Genomic DNA, 24,027 nt, shown 5'->3' with positions numbered 1-24,027 from the left:
CCATACTACTTCTATCACAGTCCAGCAAATTGTGGAAGTGAATTTCAGCTGCTGCTTAGATAGAAAGTGAACTGAAAATGGAAGAGTAGAGAAGACTCCTACAGGAGAAACAGCTGCAGCAGGACTATCAGCAGCTTTCAGGCTAGGAGACCCCAGAGGGAACAGCCCAAAAGGCAATGTTTGGATGAGATTTTGTAACCTCTGAACTCATATGTCCCAGCCGAACATTACGTTTAGATTAAATAAAACTAAACACAACTGGTTATTATTCAAACATACTTGTTCGGGACTACCAACTGTGTGAAATGCTTGCAATAGGATGTTTATCCCATTAAAACCAAACAGGATTTCAGTAATTTATTTTTTTTAATAAGCAACAATTATCTGCTGTAAATCAAATGGTTACTTAGGAACCATAATTTAAAATACTGCAGAAACATACAAGTTCCTCTAGTGCCAAAATATCTTAGCAGGAGAGCAAAATAAACTTTTCAGTGTGGGGGGCCAGACTGACCAATTTATCACTCTGCGTTGGAACATCAGCATCAGAGTCTAAATAACTATTCAGATGAGAACAGGCTGGCAGAGACTGTGTATGGAACTTTTACCTTTCAACTTTTAAAGTATCCCTTTTAACAGGCTGCTCCTGGGATGTGGTTTGCTGGCATGCATGCATGATACCTAGCTCCCACTTGGAGGTGTGAGCGCTCCTGCTTAAGTATCCATTCCCTTCCCCATTTCCTTTCCCACCCACACATTACTGCCATGTAACAAAGCATTTGTTTTTCGCACTTGGTGCTCGATATGTGCCCCCCAGCAGCAGCAGAAGCTGAAATTACCATGTAAGGCTCTTCACCCGGCTCGCACTTGGGGCAGTCATGGCACATGCCGGTGGTCTGGTTGTAGTACTCATTCTCACCGCAGTTGGAGTATTCGGCACTGGCAGAGTACACCAGGGAGACCTGTCACCAGAGAGCATTCCAGAGCACTGTCACTTCCACTGCCATTGTCCTCCATGCCTCACCCCCTCCCCTTGCCCATCTGCTGAGGTTCAACAGGCAGCAGGGCCAGCACTGCAGCGTGAAACAGCCCTGAAGCTCAGAAGCAGAGGTGGTGACACTGTTTGAATGGAAGCAGACACAGGTTTCAGCAACCTGGTACTTCCAAGAGTTTCTCAGAGACTGACATTCATGCTTGTTGGCACAGCCACTCCTTAAAACACTGAAGGCTGTGGTTCCTGACCTATTAACTCACATGCTCTCCCACACAAGCAAATGCCCGTGTTCACACCCTCACCACTCCCATCTCTAATGGGCCTTCATAAATGTGACTGCAAGGGACAACTATAACAACCCGAGATAATGCACTGCCCCAGGCCACAGCCAGGATAGGGCTGTGCTTCATGTGACACCCAGGCTAATCCACTCTTCCAGCACCTTCTGTCTCTGCCCTATCCTGGGTCCTTCTTCTTCCCCCTCCTTCCTGGCAGCCATGGTTTAAGCAGCACATTCTCAGGTGTTTTATGGAATGGAAACTGATCACTGCATTGATCAGTCCCTAGGTCATGTGTGGTTCTGCCATAATTCACAGGTGGTTGTGAATAACCCAAGCAGAACCCTGTTATCTTAGCACACTAGAGAGACATGTACACACATAAATACCTACCACCAGGAAAGGGAACACGTGAGTCCATTTACGTTCACCCAGGTGAGCCATGCTGTCTGGATATTTTACCTGAAAAGATAGAATTGGTGGTTGTTTATGAACATGAGTAAATATTTATGTGTGTTGCCAAAATAAGAACAGAAGGGCTCATAAGAAGAACAAAGGTTACATGGGAGTGATGCCCAGAGGTCCAAACAAAGAGAGGAGGAGATGTGCACGTGCAGTTGTGCATACACACAGACACCACACACCCTGACTGCACCTCTTTCCTCTCTTTGAGAAGAAAATGGCAGAGAGGAATCCAATTTTGCCGTATTTACAAAAATCTGTGAAAGATGAAGAACCAAGTCTGAATTCTGGCACTCCTCGGCTTGCTGAGAAATCCTCCCACATAGGAACGAAGGGCGGCGTCTTGACCGCTAAATGAAGGAGGGCTGGGGATCAGTTGCCTGGCTTGTGTCCACACTACTTAGAGCTCCATCAGGTTTGTCTGGGAAAGATCCATATGGAGCAGCCAAAGCAGAGCCGGGGAGTGAACCAATGGCAAGCAGCATGGGCAATCAGAACACCAGGGCTGCACTTCCCTTGCCAGCTCCTGTGGATCCACTGAGAAAGCCCAGAGCTGCTTTCCCTTCTTTAGGAAGCATCAGCTGCTTTTTGTTCTCGCTAAGGAAACCACAGATTTAAGAAGTTAAACCCAAGGAAGGAGCCGAACCTTGTATCCGAAAAGCTATTAAACAGTTGGAAAAAAAGAAAGGCTGAATTCAACGTTACAAACACACACGATAATTTATTTAGTTTCTTAAAATGATTAATTTTGAATAAGAGCTAATGCTCCATACTCATGTACTGTATTTCTTTCTATGGTGAAAAAAGAGACAGGAAAAGGAGGCACAAACTGGTTTTTTTAGCATGATACAACCTATTTAATTATATTTTTACAGTACATAATATGCCTAGGGATTTTAGAGCTTCAAATTGCAAGTGTTGCAACATTTTGGTCCTAGTAGATGTAAACTACTCTTTCAATTTTCCATGTCTCAGATGCTGGGAGACTTTTAGCCTCCCAGAAGAGTACAATGACTGCTTTGTGCCACATTCGAGCATACAACTTACATTAGAGCAGTGCTCTAGTATTTGAGATAGCTGCTAACATTTACATTTCTAAACACTAAGTAGATTTAAGCAAAGATTATATCACTCCAGCATCAAGCTATGAACTTGCTTTATATGTTCCTTCCAGCAACTGGGCTAGCTGAGACAGGTAACTGGGTGGGTGGGTGGACAACCTGAATTATGAGTATACTCGTTTGTGCAGGAAATTGCACTTTGAAACCTAGAAACAAAAGAGAATCAGAGATAAATTGTCCTAAATCTGGAGGTAAGAGATGGAAAATAGTAATTGCATTGTATAAAGTGTCAAACATGAAGCTGGATGAAGGCTTTGTCTATGGCAGTGCAGTCGCCTGGAAAAGTTCCAAGGATATTGTCTTAATGCATATGTATGTTAAACTGTACCCTAATTATAAAAGAGTTTGTTAGACCTTAGATATTAATATCATTAAGGCTGTGTCCCCACTGATACTGCTAAATGATCACATTTATTATAAATCTAGTCTGAGGCTGCTCAGAAACAAAAATTTCCCCAGTAAATCTTGAATCTGTAACTTTACAGTAAGAGTATATGTTACAGCAAAAACACTCTTCAGTTGCTTTCAAGCCACCCAGATGTTTGCTGTTTGAGGTACTTGTATGCAATCATAGCCAGATTTGAAAAATGGAAATGAAGAAGTGTAGCCCATTAATGTACAATACAATCATCTTCATTTGGCATTTATTTACATAAAATGTTGAAAGTGTCAAGTTATACATACACAAATAAAATATTTTTCTCTCTCTTAATATAAATATGCATGTGGGGTATGTTTTGTATCTAAACATACTTTTTTCCCCCTGCATTCCATCATTTTATGCAGCAATATGTCAAGCACATGGGAAATACTTTTTTAACTGGAAAAAAACCATTTCAAAGTGCTAACTATGGCTAGATTAGAACTCCAGGGGAGACTTTTCCCACAAATTGCAGTATCAAAAAAGTTAAATTTTGGTATTCATCCTCCTGTTCAAGTACACTGCCATAAATTGACTGTGTTATTTCTGTTGGTTTTATTTGGTTGGTTGGTTGGTTGGTTGGTTGGTTGGTTGGTTGGTTGGTTGGTTGGTTGGGGTTTTTTCCTCCTTTGGAGTTAAAACTCAAAACACTTACTTTAATTTTATAACACAGGAGTGAACATGGGAGTGGGGGGAGGGAGATGAAGGAGATTTCTGGCAGTAGGGTCACAGGTAGTTACTCAGCTGGGGAGATATCAAGGTATGCCAGGATGCTCTTGGCCTTGCTGTCAGTTTTCAGGCATGGTAAGTTATATCTGCACCATGCTATCTGTCACTCATTAATCCCATCCACACAACAAGGGATCTAGTGCCAAGATCGCTTTTGTCTCTAGCTGACACCTGTGAAGACACGGAAAACCAGCCAGCTTCCGCCAAGAAGCAAGAAAAAGGGTGACCAGACATTATGGCCCCTAACCATTAAAAGAAATTAGTTCTTAATGAATTATTCCACTTTGGTGGAAGCAATTTACTTTCTCCTGTGGGATGGCATGAAGCAGTGAGTGGGAAGGAGCTGAAGGTGTGTTTTTTGCTGGGACTATGGTATCGCTCCTAAAGAATTTGGGATCTCCGGCAGCTTGTCTGCCAAGCCCTCCAGAGATCCTGATTTGTGTTTTTGTTTGGGACGTGTGGGTGTCTCCAGAGAGGAGGTGTAAAACATAGACCGGTGTCTTTGTGGATCAGGTGTGCAACACACAGCAAGTCTCGTCATGACTAGCGGGGGTTGCTAATTACAGCTATTTTTGTCTTTTGGGCATATTCGTTAATAGCTGGTAAGAATATACACATAAGATGACAGGAAAAGGAAGACTATTTTCCCAGTGGCAACCACAGCAAGAGATATTAGAGACTCCTTGTCTCAGCTACTTTCCTGTAGACTGCAAGGCAGAAAGTTGGGGAACAGGAAAAGAGATGACTGGGATCCTATTACTCAAATATTTCTCCTCTCAGACCAAAAATCCCTCTGTACAGTCCTTGTGGTTTCTTATCAAGAACTGGCAGATACAAATAAATAAGTAAATAAGTAATTAAATAAATAAATCACCAGGTAAAAAATGCTTCATTCATGCTGTCCAAACAAGAAAAAGTATCATGCATTGTAGTTAGCCTTTGAATTAGATAATTTACTTAGATTATTAAGTAGCATTGCCATGATATTTACAGCATCCATGAGTATAATCAGAGTAAATATATGGAATGTGCAAACAATGAGGTTACCACAGCTGGTGGATAAAACTAAAGCTCACAGCTTTCAATGGATGACCTTACATGTTCTTTTAATTCTCTGGGTTCAGTATGTAACACAGTGGAAAAATAATTTCCTATCATAGACTTTTTTTGGTTTTTTTAAAATACAGTTGGAAAAAGGAGGAAAACAAACACTTGGATTGAAGCACAGAAATGTTTCTGACATAGAGAGATGGGGGCTTTTTGGTATCTCTGTATTTCTTTAGTTTCATCACTGATGTAGATATACTTCAAGGACAGAAAACAACCTTGTGAGAGGGAAAGGCACAACCAATGTCTCAAACAACTGTGCCAATTCCGATAGGTCTGTATGCGTTTCTTTCCTGGCGTTTCCTAAGCAGCAGTTTGGTTATCAGGTCTGTGGCTAGGAATGTAATCCCTAAGTAGATGGAAAGTTGGTATCAATCATCAATCCACATCCAAGACCCCAACTAACAACAGCAGAATGCAAGACAAAGGCTTTCATTTAAATAAAGGTGGGCAAGTTGCATGTACTTCACAGGGGCCACCAGCAAACCCAACACTTGCCCTGAGTTCCCAGGGTTTATGGGAGGAACCTCACAAACCACCTTTTCCACAGATTATCACAGTTTTTTGCATGAGCTCAGTAGATAATCTCTGTATGCTCCCGATGGTGCTAAATCCTTCTTAATTGAGATAAGCCTATAATCCTCACTGCAGGGCCTCACAGGCTTCAGAGTTCAGCAGCAGAGTTCAGTCTGGCTCCAGACTTCTGAAAAAAGATGCAGTCTGAGTTTTGCTTTCAGGAGGGAAGCCGATCACTGAATTACAATGATGGCACTGCATGCTCGGGGACAGAATAAACTCAGAGAATTGAAAGTAAATGGAAATGCAGAGATGATGGAGGAAAATGATTTTGTAGCCTTAATTCCAGTTTGCATTGTTGCGAAAAAACATTGTACGGAACATTATTACATTTGTAGGACAACACAAACTACACTGTTTCCCACTGTTTCTTTTTCACTTTGACCTTGCAAATACCTTACAAATTTTTTCAGAGAGATGTAAAAGTGCTAAAATGATACAACTCCATTCTTCCTTTTTACCTGAAACATCAAAAGGCAGCGAGAACAACCCAAGCTACACATAAAACATTAACTGCCCTGTGATCTGGCAACTCTGTCAGAAAAATAATTGATTGATCGGGCACAGAAACAACACTTTTTCCAGTGGGAACAGCATTGACAAGAGGAGACAAAAGATTCTTTAATTTGTTAATGGGGGCGCTGTGTGTTGAGGACCTGGGGACAGTTAAGCCTAATGAAGAGCCATCCATCTCCTACAGACTTGCTTATTTGGAAACTACATCTGGAAGTTGGTATTCCAACCTGTTTTTTCACCTTACATAAAGACATGTCAGCTCTCAGGTAGGCAGCCCATCAGCTTTATGAGAAGGTCTTCAGGGCAAAGAGTGGCTACCATGCAGGAACAAAGCAAAGGCAGGAAAGAAGGAAAGGCTTTTTTCAACACACTGCATTACTGACACGTTTCTGCAGAAAGGGGGCATTAACAAGGTCTGAGAGGATGCTGGGGTCTCCCATAGCTCACACACTGTTGGCTGGTACCGAGCCAGCTGTGCCCCAGCCCCCTTGCAACTGGCACGGCCCTGATTCACCCTCTCCCCTAGGCTGACATTGGTTTTACCTGCCAGCAGCATCTCTCCAAAACCTAACCCTGCCAGGCTGGAACCTGGCAGGAATCCCCATTCCTTCTCCAAAGTCGTCTTAGGGCACATGGCTCACAAGCAGCCTCTCTGCCTGCTACCTCGAGCCACTAGGGGAGGTGAGAGGGGAGTGAGCATAGGATGGATTTTTTGGGTGGGAAAATATTGCAGGCTGAGACCACAACACATCCACTTCAGTGACCTTCATGCTGGGAAAGATGATGTTTTGATGGGGAGGTGATACTGTAGGGAAAAGGCACTCATGACTTCCTGCCATGGGGGCTACTACTGCTTTATAGAAACAAGAAAATATTAGGGCAAAAATGTGAGCAGGGATTTGCATCTCCCCTAGTCAAAAGGCTGCCCTAATCTTAGGATAAGTTACATCGCTCTTTTGCTTTCTTATTGGTGTTTTACAACAAATAAATAAATAAATAAACAAATAAATCTGTGATGTGTCCTGATGCATAATTAAGGGGAAAAAAAACCCAGAAACCTTATATTTCTGACACACACACATACACACATATATATATAAAATGGGGGAAAAAAATGTCGAATTCTTTGGCCAGTCCCAAGAAGGATTCTCCTCAGTGGTGAAGGCTTGCTTTCCACCCCTGCTTGTTTTTCTAAGGTGATTTCCATGAAGACTTTCCGATTATTTTCAGCTCCTCCTAATGTCCGCCAGAAAGTGCTACAGTGGTCATATTATTCCTCCTGGTTTCCTTGCTTATGTATTTGTTTTTGGAGGGCTTGGACTCATCTTTTAAGAAGCTCTCGCAAAGGTGGTGGTGCTGGGGGCACATTAGGACTGCACCCCATCCTCCTCAGAAGATCTCCTGCTCCACCACCCAGGTGAGCTCACCCTGCTGCCAGCTCACAGCTGCCAGAGGGCATCTGTGTTTTCCATGGAAATAGTGGGAAGATGGATCTTACATCACCATGAAAAATTGCAAGTGAACATGCTAGATTCCCCAGCCTAATACTTCTAAGATGAGAATTAACAAGCAGCAACACAGTTGTTCACTGTCTGATGGGTTGGTTGTCTTAGTGCCACATCTGCTCAGTGCTTTCTCCATCACTGTTTCCTAAGAAGCTTCCCCATCTAATTCTACCCAAGGGACAGGAAACTTGTTTTTGGAATTTTGCTTCCAGGGGCAAGGTAAAACTGCTGATATGGAAACAATTTAGATTCAGAAGCTCTCCTGAGACAAGTACTGCTTTCCATTTGGAGCAGAAAATTGAAAGCTTATTAGGAAAATATAAACTACCAAAGCAATGATGGTGCTTTTCTAAAATCTTTTCCTTTTTACTGTGCTTTACTGTTCTAGATGACAGGTAACATTGTAAGAACAGTGCTGTTTTTCATTAAGACCAATAAGGGTTTGAGCTCACACTTTGCTTCTATTTCTCAGAGTCTATTCCTGGGAGCTGCTGATTACCTTCAAAGACCACAATATTTGGGAAGCAGATGATTTTTAGCACAATGTAGACACTGTCATTCTTTAAATACAAGAATGGTTGGTAATTGTATTTATTATTGTATTATTATAGTATTATTATTTAAATACAATAATGGTTGAAATTTAGAAATACTTTACAGGAAGGAGCTGAGGTGAAATCCTGCAGTAACCACTGACAGAATTTATTGAAATTGTAAATAAAATAAAAGCCCCATGGTGACCATTCAACAAATAATGTCTGTTCTTAGCTCTACAGTACATTTGCATTTCTTAACTAAAAGCCAAATATTGTTAGAGAGGTCAACAGAGAGTTCTGTTTTTTCCATGGTTTACATGAAAACATCTGAATTACTGCATCTGACAGGCACAGTGAATAGCAGCTGGGATGCAGTGAGAGGGAGATGCAGCAGAGCATGGCGGTGCCTCTGAGGGTACCGCAGAGCAGGTCCCTGCATGAGACAGGATGTCATCAGGAGGGTCCTGGCCATGAATTGTCCTTCTTTGTACAAGTGCATTAAACAATGGCGCAGCAGTTTCACTGTTTGGCAAAGGTAATGGAGGCAGTATTAGGTCCTGGCCATGTATACTTTGGTACTTGATGTTAGAGTCCCAGAAAAGCCTCTTGTTTGTCAACAGGCCTCTGTCTTACAGACAAAGGGATATGTACGCTGCCAACAAACATTAAGTTTTTTATTATTCTACTTTTTACATAACTGTGTTTGAAGGGGACTTATTATTTTCGTAAACTAAAGGCTGGCTGCATTTAAATTCAAAACTACATCCCAAGCTGCCTGGGCCTCCATTGTTGGGAAGAGCAGGGAGAGAGAGCAGAGGGAGGGAAGCTCTCCGCTGGGAACAGGGGCCACACAGCGAGCAGGCGCCGTGCTGGGGTGCCCAAGGGGAGAGGCGGCTGCAGGGCACGGCACAGGGCCTGGAGCACCAGCCAGGGCTTGCGGGCCCCGCAGCCCCAAGCAGGGGGCTGAGGCATGGGCCAGGGGAGATGCCCCCATGTGCCCCACACGCCCACCCATCTCATGGGCATGGCTACCCCCAGGGCTTCAGTGAGGAGATGGGGCATAGAGGCCAAAACACAGCTCCCAGTCCCAGTGCTGGGCAGAGGAACACGCCGAAGCAACCAAATCCCCCATATCTGTGGGTACTTGCAAGCTATGACCTGCTGAGGCTGCTATTTATGCCAACCACCACATGCAGAGAGGTGAGAGGAGGAACAACCACCACCTTGGCTAAGGAGAGCTGAAGTTGCAGCCCATCACACGGACATGTCTGCAGGAATCGCGTGTTTACAGGCATGTGGGTGCACACAAACACATCTATTTATATACACATGCCTTCAGAGAGGCTGACTGTCCCTCACATCTCTGTTCAGCCAGGATGTCCCAAATCTCAGGGAGTGTCCTAGTGCAGTGGAATCTCTGGTCAACATGCCATGTCGGGTTGCAATTACAAAGTATGCTGCCTCTGTTCCTTGAGAAAAAGGGAGAAATGGCTTTCTCTGTTGGAATACTTTCTCTTTTGAGTCGATAATCATAAAATCTCTTCATAATTTCTCTGAGGCCCTCATTTCTTTTTTAATGAAGGTGTTTACATTCCTAATTAAGGAGCGCATTAAGCCTAGTGGTACCTTATCTGATAAACCCATTAGTAGGCTATGTCAAGCTGAGCCTTTCAAGGTAGCAAGCTAGCTTTAAAAACTGGTTATCCTCTGGGCTGAAATATGCAAACCAAGAGCTCACAATTAACTTGGGTTAATTACAAAATACCAGAAATGTAATAATGTATTTAAAAATATGACACAGGTGCTAATGACTTTTTCTTGTTTTTTCCTTCCCTCCTCCTTTTTTCTCCTCTCTGCAGGAGCTTACAGCCTGTCACTTTGTTCTCAGGTAACACCTCCCCATGCTCCACAGGTGTTAACCACCTTGTTCTCTCATGTAGAGGGATTTATTAGCATAGCAAGACTGATCCAGGAATTCTTGCTTCTGCCTTGCAGTTAGCATGGATTTTACTGGTGCGTTCTGGACCTGATGAAGGAACTAGGCTTGAGATGTTTATTTTTTCTAGATCTATCAGCTGGTCTAATGAAAGACATCACCTATCTCTCCATTCCTATTCTCCCAACACCACCATCGCACGACTCAGGAAAACTTTGAGACACCACCACCTTGCCACACAAGGTGTCAGCTTGTGGAAATAACCATTTGACCTCCTTCCTACAAAGCAGCAGCCTTGTGACTGTACCCTGCCTGTCTGGGAACAGCTATTGCTTTCCAGCATGGCACGCTCGGCCACTTCTATTGCAACTTGCAGCCCAACACACTCTTAAATAAGAATGGTTTTGAGAGACCAGGCAGGGGTCTTCAATTCAGTGATTGCTCTTTTGATGTGACCTGTAGGACCTATCTCAGGTTCCTTATGCATATGAGTGTCAAATGTTTTATCCAAGTCCAAGCAGTCTGTGGTACCTGCATTATTAGGAATTAAAACTTCTTGTCAAGGAGAACTTAGGAGCTAAGTACTACCTACCAAGGATATATTGCACATTTAATTTGTTCAGTGTCTCTATTTCTTCTGTGATTTTACAGGAGAGGGAATAGGCTTTTCAGGAGAGGGAATAGGCTATCAGCACCCATCTTGAAAAAAAGGGGTCAGTGGTGTCCAGTGGCTGCTCGCTGCACGTAGCTGAGCAAAACTGCCAGGATGGCTGCCCTAGGGCAGGTGCGGGTCTGCCCTCCATGGGTCCCACTGGTGCCTCAGCCTCGATACCTGTGGCCTGGGAACTGAGGTAACTGGAAACCTTTGCACATGCTGCAGGCCACCCCACAATACATGAAGGCCCAGCTTTGCCACCTGCTGACCGGACAGCAGGCACTCCAGAAAAGCACAGGCGAAGTGGGCAGTTGAGGCTGGCAAACTAATGACCTGGAAGGCAAGCTTATGTGGTTTTCAGAAAATATATCTGCAGAAAGGAAGCCGTATTCCTGCTGCTGGTGCTGTGCCAGGTGGTGATCTTCCCCTGTGCACTACAAGGTGTCCATGACACCCTTCCCCAGTCACCTGGGGAGGGCTGCTGACTGCCTCTAGCTTGGGTACTGCTAACCCTAGCCTACATGTTCTCTTCAAATATACTGTATTTCACATCAGCTTTTATTTCTTCTTCTCCTCACTCCATTAATCGGTCATTTAGCTGATTCAGATGCCTTTTATGGTGCTACAACCCAACTAAGCTCCTGAGAAGATATTTTTATCACTCATAAGCACATCCACTGCCTCATCCCATTCCAGTGACACAGGCACAAGAAAACATGGAGATGTGGTTTGAGAAGCACTACCCTGTCCTGACACAGAAGTGATGTGATGGAAATATGGCAGAGCACTGTGGAAGAAATGAAGAGGATGACACCAGAGAATAACTGACACAACAGTGAATGTCACAGTCTTATGGTCTTGATTTCTACCATCTAGATGTTTAGTTGCATGTTTAAAAATTTGTAGTCATGGAAAGCTGCTTTTTGATAAGAGTCTTTGGACATGCCATGAGTCTGAATGTAATTGTGAACCTAACCTCAGGTTTTACAATCTGCTGTGTTGCTGTAGGGAAAACTAAATGATGATAGGAAAGGGACCTCTGTGAAGCAATGTTTGGAAAACAAGGAGCCAGTGAGAGTATTTAAAGTTGTCTCCAGAAATGTCCAATATGATCAAATAAATATAATCTTTTCTGTTACCAACCAGAAAGAGACACATTTTCCTACCAGACGATGAGGGATGTTGTAGTGAATAAATACAGCTCCTTACAGCTGCTTTAACAGTTATGTGTAATACCTCATCAGCCTTAAGACATTTTAGACTTGGATATTCTTTAAAAATGAGAACTTCCTATGGCTCTTCTTAGAATCTTGGAAATGTGAAGCATCACCCACAAACAGCTGAAGATCTCCTGCTCCCTCTAACTGCAGTGCTTGCTGAGAAAGGAGATATTCTGGGATAGCACTATTTGTACTGCAAATTTAAAATCGGTTGTGAATCATCCTCCCCATAAAACACATTTGAATAGATTTAATACTGCCCCACCAATGGTTAATTTAATGTTTTACCAATGTTCCACAAATGGCAAAGCTTGATCTCCTGGACTGGATTCCGACTCCACTGGGGGGCAGTGCATTAGCACATATATTAATAGTGCTAATATTTCACTCACCTGCTCCTGAGAAAGCAAGATTTCCAGAGAAATGTTTAGCTACCATGAGACATTCTGCTTAATGGAACAAATATGCACGAGTATCTCTCCTATATGTACTGTTGATTATTGACTTGCTAGCCTAAACAACCAATGCTAACCTGGGGATGAAACCAACTCTGAGTACAGAGACAGTTTAAACTATTTATTGGCACCAGGATCAACAGATTCCAAATTAGCTACAAAGCTGCAGGGAATCCTGAAATGCGGAATCAGTTTGGTGTGGGATTTTTTTTTTTTTATTTTTTTAATTCTCAGCCCCTCAGGAGATTTGAGATGGTTTGATGTTCATCTGGAGACTTGTCGAAAGTCTATAGAAACCTAATAGCCTGCCAACATGGGTGGTTGCTGCTCCGAGGCATTTCGACATGGCAAAGGTCCTGTCTGCACATTGCAAACCTGTATCCGTCAAAGGCTGCCTGGAACAGCATGAAAACAGGAGCTGTGTGGTGTCAGAACGCTGTGGGCAGGATTGCAGGGGTAATGTATGCACATCCCAGCTCTCCCGGAGCTGCCAAACTGTGGGAGGAATCCATCTGGCCCCTTAATTATTCTGAGCTCTGCTTAAGAGTTAAACCCCACAAGGTGCTGCCACACCTATATACCAGGGTTTGGGTGGGAGAGAGCTCCCTGCTCTCTGGTTAGAAGAGAAATGAAGACTGGAGGGCAGCTGGGGAGTAGGGTTGAAGCTGGGCAGAAGAAGAAAGCAGGGCAAAAGTCTGGGCATGGAGTGCTGTTGTCCAGACCAGGAGCCTGCGCTGGAGAGAGGGCACCGAGGGTGGAAACAGGAATGGGAAATGTGACAAAATTGGAAGGCAGCAGAGCCAAGCACAGGCTGCAGTTGCCCTGTGGTGGGGTCCTGCTTGCTGGCTGCTCCATGGCCAGTTGCCTGGCAGAGTCTGGGTTACATGACTCTGGAAAATGGAATGGGGTCTCCGGGTCTAGAGGCAATCAGAGTGCCTAGGGCCTCCAGGCTTGGAAGCAATCACAGCGTGATGGAATCGCATGGGTTGCTGTGGCTTCAGGAAGCAGAATTGGAGCCATCCTTTGCTAAGCAGTGGAGGTGGAACAGGATGAGCCTTAAACCATCCTTGTGATGAGGCTCAAGCTCTTACTTGTAGGCATGGGAGAAGACAGCTTGACAGAAAGCTGGGATGTCTGCCCCACGGCAGCACAGAGAGACCTGCTCACGCTTCCCCAGCAGAGCTCTGCTGCGCTGTGCCGAGTGTCTAGGGATGGTGACAAGAATTAGAGGGAAGAATTAGTCGGTAGGACAAAACCTAGTAACACACCACCCTGAAGGAAGACATGTAGGTATTCTGGCCTGAACCTAGGAGCTGGAAATTGAGGGATACGTATACACAGAGCTGTTACCACAGGTGAAACACATGAATTACGTGGCAGGAGAGAAGACACTTGGGCAGGTGGGCAGGTCCTGCCTTTCCGAGTGAAGCCCTCCCCCTGAGCAGTGCTCGTGCAGGAACCGGTTAGCTCAGAGGAGCCTGAGCTGGCAGACAGACTGGGACTGCCCAGGACATGTAGCTGGGAGAGACATGTACTTTCTGTAACCCAACCACCCTCTCACTGGGGCCTTAACGTGCTGTCACTGGGGTCCTCATAATGGTTTTGCAGTTGCACAGCTGAAAGGAGATGGGTGCTTCTTTGTGTCTTTTTCAGACTGTAGAGAAATGAAAATTACATATTCACCCCTCACTACAAAAAGCACATCGAGGTGCTGAAGTGTGTCCAAAGAAGGGCAATGAAGCTGGTAAAGGATCTGGAGCACAAGTCTGATGAGGAGCAGCTGAAGGAACTGAGGGTGTTTATCCTGGAAGAGGAGGCTAAGGTGGGACTTTATCACTGTAGCCTTTGGAGGTCTGTCTCTTCTCCCAAGTGATAAGTGATAGAAGAGGAAATGGTCTCAAGTCGCATCCAGGGAAGTTTAGATTGTGTATCATGAAAAATTTATTCACTGACAGGTGGTCAAGCATTGGAACAGGGAAGTCACTATCCCTTGAAGTGTTAAAAAAACATGTGGATATGGCACTTGGGGACATGGTTTAGTGGTGGACTTGGCCGTGCTGGGTTAATGGTTGGGCTCGATGGTCTTAGAGGTATTTTCCAGCCTGGAAGATTCTGATACCTGCACCAGGCCTATACCTGTGTCGGGTGACTTGAGCTAATCCCAGTCACTGTTCTAGTTCCCCTGTGGGTATATTTAAACAGGTTTCAGAGCAGAGCTGGGCAGAAGTGCTAAAGCTGTTTAGGATCCCTCTAGGCTAGGAAGAGGCAGAACTTGCTGGAAGTTTGTGCTTACTCATCAGTCCCTGGATTTTGGAACTTATGGAGGAGTAGGTTCTCACTGGGCTTTGTGAGATTTGTTTTGTTTTGCTTTGCTTTGTTTTGCTTTGTTTTGCTTTGCTTTGTTTTTTTTTCAGGGCTGGACATGCCATGAAGGGTTTTGTCTGAGAGCCTTCTGGCCAAGAACGCAGGTTTACCTCACCACAGGTTGGTGGATCACATTTGGACTTCACAAGGAATGAGGAGGTGGCTGAAGAGGCACTCAGAAATGGCCTGACTAGGTCCCACACAGCTGCTAAGCTGTAATATGGCTGTGGCAGGATGAGGGGTGAAGCCGGATGTGCCAGGCTCTGGGTGGGAGAGATGAGCTGCTGGGAAGCAGTGCAGTAGGTCCCTGGCAGAGGAGAACCTGACTGTGTCTGGTTGGAGGTACATCACTCCATTCAGATTGTGGATTGCACAGCAGTGCAAGGCAGAAAGCAGAGCTGGATAAACTAGCTAAGATAATTCTAAGAAGATTAAAAATAATTTTGGCAATTAATGGATAATTCATATTTATCAGGATTATAAGAAAGAAGAAGAATAGCTTACAGCTGTAGATTTAAGTGCTTTTTTTACTATCCTGGCACTTAAGAATTCACTGTAATTGCAACAATGAAAGGCTGAAGGCTCTCCTTGGATTACAGTTGCCTGCAATTCAGATGATACTGCAAACTCTTCTTCAGTTCACATGGACCTTTATCGGAAAACTTGGACCACAGATGCTTACTGGTTTGGATATTGCATCCCCGTCTCATGACCTTCATGCAGTTTATTACTAAACATGGAAGAAGTTAATTCTCCCTATATTTCATTTCTATCACATCTGATAGCTTTGTAGTTTGTGTCTATGTGTGCAATATTTGTGGACAACTATTTTAACATAAAAATTCCTATTGCAAGGCCAGAATGGATGTTCTTCCTATACTTTATCTCCCAAAATTTTCAGTGATTTTTATGAAGTAACATTAACAGAATAAAGATGACACTGAAACAAATCTCAGAGCTACATTAAATTAACCTAATTAAAACAAGGTTTTTTGCATCTTCTCAGCTGTACTTTCTTTAGAAGTCTATCTGCTTCCAAGACACACCAGAAAGACCAGACCACAAAGCCATCAGATTCTACAGAGAATTATACAGACCTTTGATAATTCATTGTATCAGTACATTAAAGTGCATCCTGTCAGAAAAAAAAAAGGTGTTTCTGTGATAAATACTTATTATATAGTTAACAGTTATCAAATAATTCAGTTGTCAAAAAAACCACCAGGACCAGATGGGACCTCAAGAAGTTACCTTCTGATTCACACTCAGAGAAGTTGCTCTTCTGATTCATACTAAGAGAATCATTCTCTGCCACACCAACAATCTTTTCTCTAACTGCATCTTGGGAACCTCCAGTGACAGAGATGACACAGTTTCCCCTCATCTCTTTGTTCCAGTGCTGTGCCATTCCTGCTGTTAGGCAGCTTCTCTGCATGTCTCATCTATATCTCTCTTCATTCACTTGGAGCTAACTGCTGAACTGCTGTTTTTCTTATCCACTACAGACATGGATGATTATTTCCTTCTGCTCTGCTGTAGTCTCCTAGGTATTTGTGACCCTAACTTGGTCATCTTTTATGTAAAACAGTTCTGAATCATCCAGTCTTGCACCATTAAGACACAATTTCTGGAGCACTGTCTGCTTGTGCTTCTCCCTGGATTTTTCTCCACTGTGACCTCATGTTTCTTGAGATGAATGTCTAAAGCTGAACAGAGCAATTTTATGAAAGCCTTTGCCACCCTGGATAGAGCATTGCATTAAAGAGCTTATAAGCTCTTTTTCACACATCCCTGGATCAGGCTGTGAGAGAATAAGGATCCTGCAGTCAGCTAGGGATCTACTGGAGACTGAAATCTCATCTATTAAGCTGCTACATGTTTGGAGCTGGTAAGTTTTCTGACTTGCTCTTCTCCTTTCTTCCCCATAAGCTATTTGGCATTACTACCAAGATGAGAAAAAATATCTTGCATTTGTTAGACATATATCAGTTTTGCAGTGTTTCTATTTATACCCCAGCAAATACATTCCGGTTGTGCCTAACAACTGTCCTGGGTTTTTCATTCTGCTAGAGTAAACTCTACCAAGTTTTCTGTTCTGCCAGTGATGCCATAGCAACACATTCCCATTCTTTATGCTCCTTGCTTTGCCAGGTCGGTGTAGGGGATGTTGAGGCTGCTATGGTAGGAGTGTTTTCATCTGGAGAACAAAAGCAATCTACACCCTCAGAAAGCTGTCATCATCTCTCCTGCAGACTGCTGAGCCATGCCAGCTCACATCTTTTCACTGTGATGCTGGATGAAAGCAGTGACTCCAGCATCATGAGCTGCTATTTTGAGTTGGATGCTCAAGTTGCTGAAAAAGATTTTTCTGGCAGAATATCCTTGCAATATTTCCACTACAAAAATCTGCTTTCATCCTCAAATTCTAGTGTCTCTTTTTTGAGGGCTGAATGTATTACAGCCCAGTTATGAGTGCTGGCAAGAACAGTTCTGCTTTAAACAGAGCTGGAAAATTGCTCCCCTTTGTCCATTAACTTCACTGAGTGTCTCCTATGTCACTTGGTGGCCAACTCTGAGCTCAAATTGCAGGAGGATGCCTTCATAGATAACATCTATTTTAACAAAACAACACAAAACTATCTATGTCTGCAAATATCCATTGCAGATATTTAATTGCTCTTTAAACAACTATGTTAAAATTTGGTTAACTCCTTAAGTGACCTGAGAGAAATGGTGTCACTAATTGCATTTAACTGCCATCCTGAACATAAAAGCAAAGCAGAGAGATATGTAATGTGTAGAGCCTAGAAGATGCTATAGTGAAGCTTATATATTGTCTTTTTGGAGTGCATCTGCAATGGCTTAGTGTTGGCTGCATTTTTTTTTTCTATGTGGAAGACTGCAGGATGGCTTTCACATGGAGACACTGAGCTTCTCAGCAGCTTTGTGTAGTATAAAGCAGTGACTGCTCCTCCAGAGCCAGCACCTCTGTACTTTGAAGATCAACAACTTCGAAGAAATATGGGAAGCTTTGATTTCATACAAACCCTAAGATTTTCCAATCATTAACACTATGAGGCCCCTACTAAACCAAAGTTAGGGCAATCAGAGAAGGAAATTTCCAGGCAGGGGGTGAAGTTTTAGAGGACCCCATCTTACAGGTTGCAGTAAAATCAAGACCCAAGGACAAAAGAGCTGTGTGATGAAAATATATGTTGTTAGCTTTCTAACTTTTTTGTCAGTCTCCTAAAAAGACAGTGCATTGAAAATATACTGGAGTGCCATGCAGGTATATTATTGCTTGCTTGAATTTGCATCCAGAGAAAGCACTTGCTGGAGTCAAGCATCTGCTTTGAAAGAGTCAAACAGGTCAAAAGTCTACTTACACTATCACATGAGTAAGCCAGCGCTAAATAACTGAATGTCTTTGGAGAAGTACAGGAAGGGGGAAGACTGTGTCTTATCTGCCAACTATTCTCAATTCTAGCTGTTGGGATGGGACCACATTGTTTTGAATTTATGCAGAATAGAAAGCTTCTATGTACATCAAAACTAGCTGGAGGAATGGAGGAAGCCTTCTCCTTGTCTGAATCAGCTCACACACAACTAGGTCATACTGGTAATACCTCCTTCAATACTTTCTGGAGCACCTTGAGGTGCTGCCTAGAGTCAGTTGGTGCAGTAACTTCCCCTCCTGAACAGGAGAGATTGGGAGAGCTACCTCCCAAATCAACTTGATATATTTTGATTAGCTAAGTTTTATGTTAAAAACATGTGTGTGCTGCTTCTGCAGGGCAAGTTGGAAAAAACCTTATGCACAGCAAAGGGATGCCTGCACATCTGATCTGTGATCTATAATGGGACAGGCACTACAGCAGCTGGGAGGGGAGAAAGGTGGCATGGATAGGGCATGTGTGGTTTAGCAAGATAACCAGCCTAAAAGGACTAATACAGGGTACTCCTGGGCTCTGTGCAGGCTTGAGAGGAGCTGGTGCTGCTGCCTGCACAGAGCTCGGTGTCCAGGCACCAGGAGGAGACAGGAGGCAAGGCAGGACATGCATTGAACCCACTGTCTTAGAGCTGAGAATTGTAAATCAAATAGCTTTGAAGAGCCAGAAGCAGAAATACATTGTTTACTCCTTAAAGCCTAAAATGTTATACAATTTGGAAACAGAATAGATGAGACTTTGTAGAATGAGAAATTTTGAGGTTTTTGTTCCTTTTATAAACAGCTTTCCTCCCTGGTGGCTGGTGGGACAGCTAGACATTAACCCTTTCTAGCCATTTCTTTTGTCTTCTGTAGAGCTGGAACAGATGTTGGTAGTAATCTCACCTTAAACTTAATTTTAATAAACATGTTTCTAGGATGCAGAACTCAGCTCCTTTTTTGTGGCAAGATATCTTGACCCCCTCGAAATCATGGCTTCTGGATTACCATGTCTCCTCACATCCTTCCACTTCACTACACTGTAGATTGCAAGTCACACTAATATTAACAAATTTGTTATACCTAGAAGCATTGTTTTACAGCCCTATAGGCATCTAATAGTGATTGCTGCAGAGCTCTTGCAAACAGGTCCATGGTTTCTGGAGTCCAAAGGCATATATCATAAAGTATTTTATGGTGCTGGCAAACTTACTTAGCCCAAATTTGTGGGAGGTAGTATTTCTAAGCTAAAAATTTTGGCAAGGTGGTTATTCTTTACTGGTCACAAATAAAATCTGAACCTCCCTTCCTCCAGGTTAAAATGTCTGCAGGTATCAATATGTAAATAACCCAGACATAGACAGTCCTGGATCACACAGGTGACTGTGGTGTTCAGTGGATATAAATAACTATTTACCTCTTGGAGAAGCTGTTTTGGTAAATTCAAGTCTAAGCATGAAGGAAGAGAAACATAAATTTTAGGCCTTTCCTGTCAAACACGCTGTCTCGTCCCACTGGTTTGAAAAAGAGCAGTTGCTTCCCTTAGAACAGCAGGAAAGCCTTGGGGAAAATTAAAATGGTGAGAGATTCAGTATGTAAAATATACAGTGCAGAACACTGGAGAAATCTCAGTCTGGGTGTGAAGAATCACTCTTGACACGAGTTGGAAGGATTTTTATGCCTTATTTACACAAAATTGCATCTGGGGGATTGATCAGTGCACCTGCTAGGTGAGCCATCTACTGGCTGTTCAGTGCTGTGCCCAACAGCTGACCACCTCCATGAAATCCAAGTGTTAATCGGTTGAGGAAATCTAATGCAGGAGGATGTGTGCCTCCGTGAAGCAAGATGTTGTCAATTAGTCTGTTGCTGGAAAATATACTTCGAAGAATTTTTGGAAGAAGAAATGCCAAGTTTCTAGTTAAACTTGTTGAGTATCTCTGGCAAATTTGAGTAAGAAACTTTCTCTGGAGAGACTATGAAAATAACTGTTCAAGCCAAGTAAACAAAGTACTCAATGTGACAACTTTTGTCATTGTGTCAACTCCGATTTTCACAGACTGTGATGAATGCATGAGCGAGAAGCTAAAATAACACTAAAGGCTGGTAAGCATGGAGGGGATTCTGGGAGAGGACCTGAACTGGTAATATGAACTAAACCCGTAAAGTTAAAGCACCTTAAACCTCCAAGGCTTCTTCTGAAGGGGGCTGCTAGAGCATTCTCAATCTATTTACTTAATTAATTTAACATCCAGCATGAAGGAACCTGGAACAACCTAAGACTCGCATCACCATGAAGCTACGAAAGCACTGAGGGCCACACAAGTAATTGTTCTCTCATGCTTCACATACTTGCTGCTGACATCCTGTGCTTAAGTCCTGCGTGTTGGCAGTGCTTCTAGCTGTAACTTTATCTGAGATGTATCTGTATGAAACTCCCTGTCTGTGCTGCAGCTGGAAAAAGGGAGTCTCCTCTCATGGGGAATGACAAGGTCTTCCTCTATGTATATGAGAAACTGCTCTACAGTGTGAGAAAGGACTAATGCTGCCTTTCCAACCCATAGGAGACCCAGGCAGACCTCTGATGCATATTCTTAGGTGGCTCAAACACAGCATGCCACTGTGTAGTGCTTCTCTTCTTCTTGGCCTCACATTACTGAAGGTTATCCTGCAGGGAAGGGAGGCCATCCTGGAAGTGAACTGCAGTAATAGAGGCTGGAGCATGACTTGTACAGGTAAGTAGACTTGAAGAATTTGTTTGTTGTATTGCATTACAGGGAGGGGCTGAAAGACAGAAGGATAATTCCAATGATGGACTGACTGCTGTAGATCAGTTTGGAAGCAGCAAATATGGGAAACATTTTCTCTCTTATGTAAATATGCTTATTTCTCTAAAGCCTTGGACCTGTCTTAAGAGGGTGAGCTCATGTGCAGCTGAATAGACTTTAGTTATCTTCCTATGGATCAGTCTGACAAGTTGCCATAGATGGTTCAGATAACTTAGAAAACCTGTAACCATTACTACACCCTGCCTTGTGCGCCTCCATGGCCCACTGGAGCCCTTATAGCTGGATACAAGCCAAAGCAGCTTCCAGGCTACTTTGATATATTTTGGCACTAAGCCAGGAGAAGCAAAGCCCAAGGCATGCCTCAGGCTCTGTGCTGAGGCCATTGTTGCCACATGGATATATTTCTTCTGCTGTGCAAACTACATGGTGTGCATGCAGTAGCTCCTGGTGACACCTTGCATGGTGCTTCTCTGTCCTAAAACAGACGGAGTCAGCCCAGCCTTGTTTTCTAGGTAAGCTTTTTTCCCCTGTCCTTTAGAGATTTTTCTCCTGTATTAGAGATTTAAAACCTGTCATCTCCAGCAGTGTTTACTGGAAGGCACAGAAGGACACAGCTGTGTCTCTGAACAGTCCCATGCTCCCTGTGTGACTGCACTCACTTCCATCTGGTGAGATAGGATGTATACTGAGGTGCCTGACTCCAGACCTGTGAGGGATAGAGACCACAGTCCCTGGACTAGGAGGGGCTGAGACACTTGAGAGGACGTGGGTTGTCTGAATAACCCTGTTTCAAATGTACAGCCTGGCAGTTGAGGATGAACAAGACAGCTTCCTCCCTGAGGTGAAGCATCAGGCACAGCTGTGCAGGTGAAACCCCCCTGAAGTCTGCAGTGAAGTTCTCAGTGATGCTGGCGGCATCTGGATTTGAGCCATGAGACACAAAGAGCACATTCTGTATGGCAGTTGACAGAGTTAATAAAAGAGGATCATGTAGATGAAACTGGTGGGTGTTCAATACACTCAAAGGAAGTACTCTTATAATTTCCCTATCAAAACAATATCACTATAAGCACCAGAGACCTACCCTAACATAAACCTGTACTTAGCAGCTTGATCAGAAACTTGAAAAACATCTTGAAAATAGCAAAATCTGAGCTCAGAGGCTGAAATACAGCACTCTATATTTTGAAGTAATGGAATAATCACTAGTACACTAACAATTAAGTAACAGTTCACAGTTACTGAAAGTATGAGAAGTGCCATAGCCTTTGCTGCACCGAAGGGTTTATTTGTAGTCTGCTGCTTGCACTGAAACGACATGTTACAGAAAGATGAAGGGAGCCTGTCAAAGCCCATTTGAAAAGTCACTTTTTCTAAACAAGGCCGTCTGCTTTCATCCCTCTTTGCATTATCAGCTGAACTGCTGGCACCAGGTATTCAAGGAATTTCAGCGGGAAGGAGGAGAGCACAGTATTTCCTTGTCACTGTGATAGATTTGACAGACCATTTGGACAATACAGCTAGCATCATGTCATGCAAATTGACATCTTGGGAAAGCAACAGGCTTTAGAAACAGTACTCAGCTTTCTCTGGGACTGGGATATTCGGTGATGACTAGTGCCTCTTTTACACATGAATCACTCACTTTCATCCTTTAAAAGTGTTCAGAGAACTGGAGGTTGGGATACTTCTGCTACAGACTACCTGTGTTTGTAATTAAAGTGCCCACCTCCGATCTCATTTGTTTCCATTACCTACATCTCAGGCAGCAGGTTTTCTCTGCTAGAGATTGAGCTACTCTCCAGGCTGCTGTACACCTCAGAGACAATTAATCATGTTTGCAAAGGCTATTGTATATGTGGCCTGTGGTTAATGGGCACGGCCTTAGATGAGATCCTGGGCTTTACCAAAGGGGCAGGTTTGGCACTGGTGACTGGAGACAAGACAAAGAGAAACACCAGCTGCTGTGCCAAGTGATGTGGGCACCCTTCCTTCAGAGGACTGGCACCCAGCCAGCAGCCTAGAATGGTCTTTGAAGTATCAAGCTGCTGACAGTGCTGTTTAAGATCAGAAAACAGGCATCCTATTTAAACTGTGTTTGGTGCTCGGGAAAGGGAATGTTACCAAGCTCAAGTCTCAGGAATGCAGGCCCACAAAGGACCAACCCCGCTCCCTGCAGAGCGACCAAGCAACCAAGGGCTGGCTGCTCTTTCTAGATGAAATCTCTGAACTTCCTCTATGAGGCACAGTCCAAAGCCCATTTCTGTTAAACCTAAAACATTACCCCTCCAGTCACATGCCCCAAACCCACACACTCTAAATGGAAATGGAAAGTATTGCTGAGCACAACACCGTGCTGTGTTTTCTACCGTGTGTCTAGAAGTCAGTGGCATGCTGCTGTGAAAAGCTATTACATACAATTTGTATAGCCTTCTGTAAAATCCTTCCACATACTGTGGAATTGAAGTTATTATATGAATAAGACTGAAAAATATGGTCCTATTATATTCCTTATTTTTAATCACTTCTCATCATCCCACTGCATGGTGTTTCTCAGAAGTACAGCACAAAGTGCTGGACACGTATAAACTTTGGGCTTCTGCACTTCAATGACTTCCTGAATGAACTCAAAGGACCCTTGAAACAGTGCCCTAACTTTGAATTTATCCCAGGCAGACATGCACAGTCCTCAGTCCTCATAGGTTAGTTTTTTCTCTCTTACACTGCCTCTTCCCAAGACACAGCTTGCAAACCACTCCTAACTCTGTCAAAGTCTGCCCATCTTTATTTTCAAGTTAGAAATGTGTGCCCTAGAAAAGAGCACTTCCATGGCAGCTCAAAGCTTACAAGCTGGATCCATCTTTCTGTCACTTTGCCCAAGGAAGTAACATTTTAGAGCGGGCAAAATGGTTTCTCACTACTTGGAAATCAGAGCT

General features: G+C 43.5%; 1 protein-coding gene across 6 annotated transcripts in view; it reads right to left on the bottom strand.

The window, feature by feature from the left end:
* EDAR (ectodysplasin A receptor) overlaps positions 1–24,027 on the bottom strand; it is a 72,038-nt gene that overhangs the window by 24,353 nt on the left and 23,658 nt on the right. For 4 of the 6 annotated variants that reach the window (XM_069004877.1, XM_069004850.1, XM_069004859.1 and 1 more), the window contains exons 2-3: positions 1,666–1,734; positions 840–962 (exon numbers count right to left, since the gene is read on the bottom strand). In XM_069004877.1, coding sequence (XP_068860978.1) covers positions 840–962; positions 1,666–1,716 — 174 coding nt within the window. In that variant the 5' untranslated portion in view covers positions 1,717–1,734. Of the gene's footprint in view, positions 1–839; positions 963–1,254; positions 1,311–1,665; positions 1,735–1,927; positions 2,177–24,027 lie in introns of those variants that run through there. The other 2 variants (XM_069004869.1, XM_069004884.1) reach the window with 2 other exon arrangements.

Source organism: Aphelocoma coerulescens, chromosome 1 (genome assembly GCF_041296385.1).
Source record: "Aphelocoma coerulescens isolate FSJ_1873_10779 chromosome 1, UR_Acoe_1.0, whole genome shotgun sequence".
Classification (NCBI taxonomy): Eukaryota; Metazoa; Chordata; class Aves; order Passeriformes; family Corvidae; genus Aphelocoma; species Aphelocoma coerulescens.
This window is presented reverse-complemented; position numbering and strand designations above follow the sequence as displayed.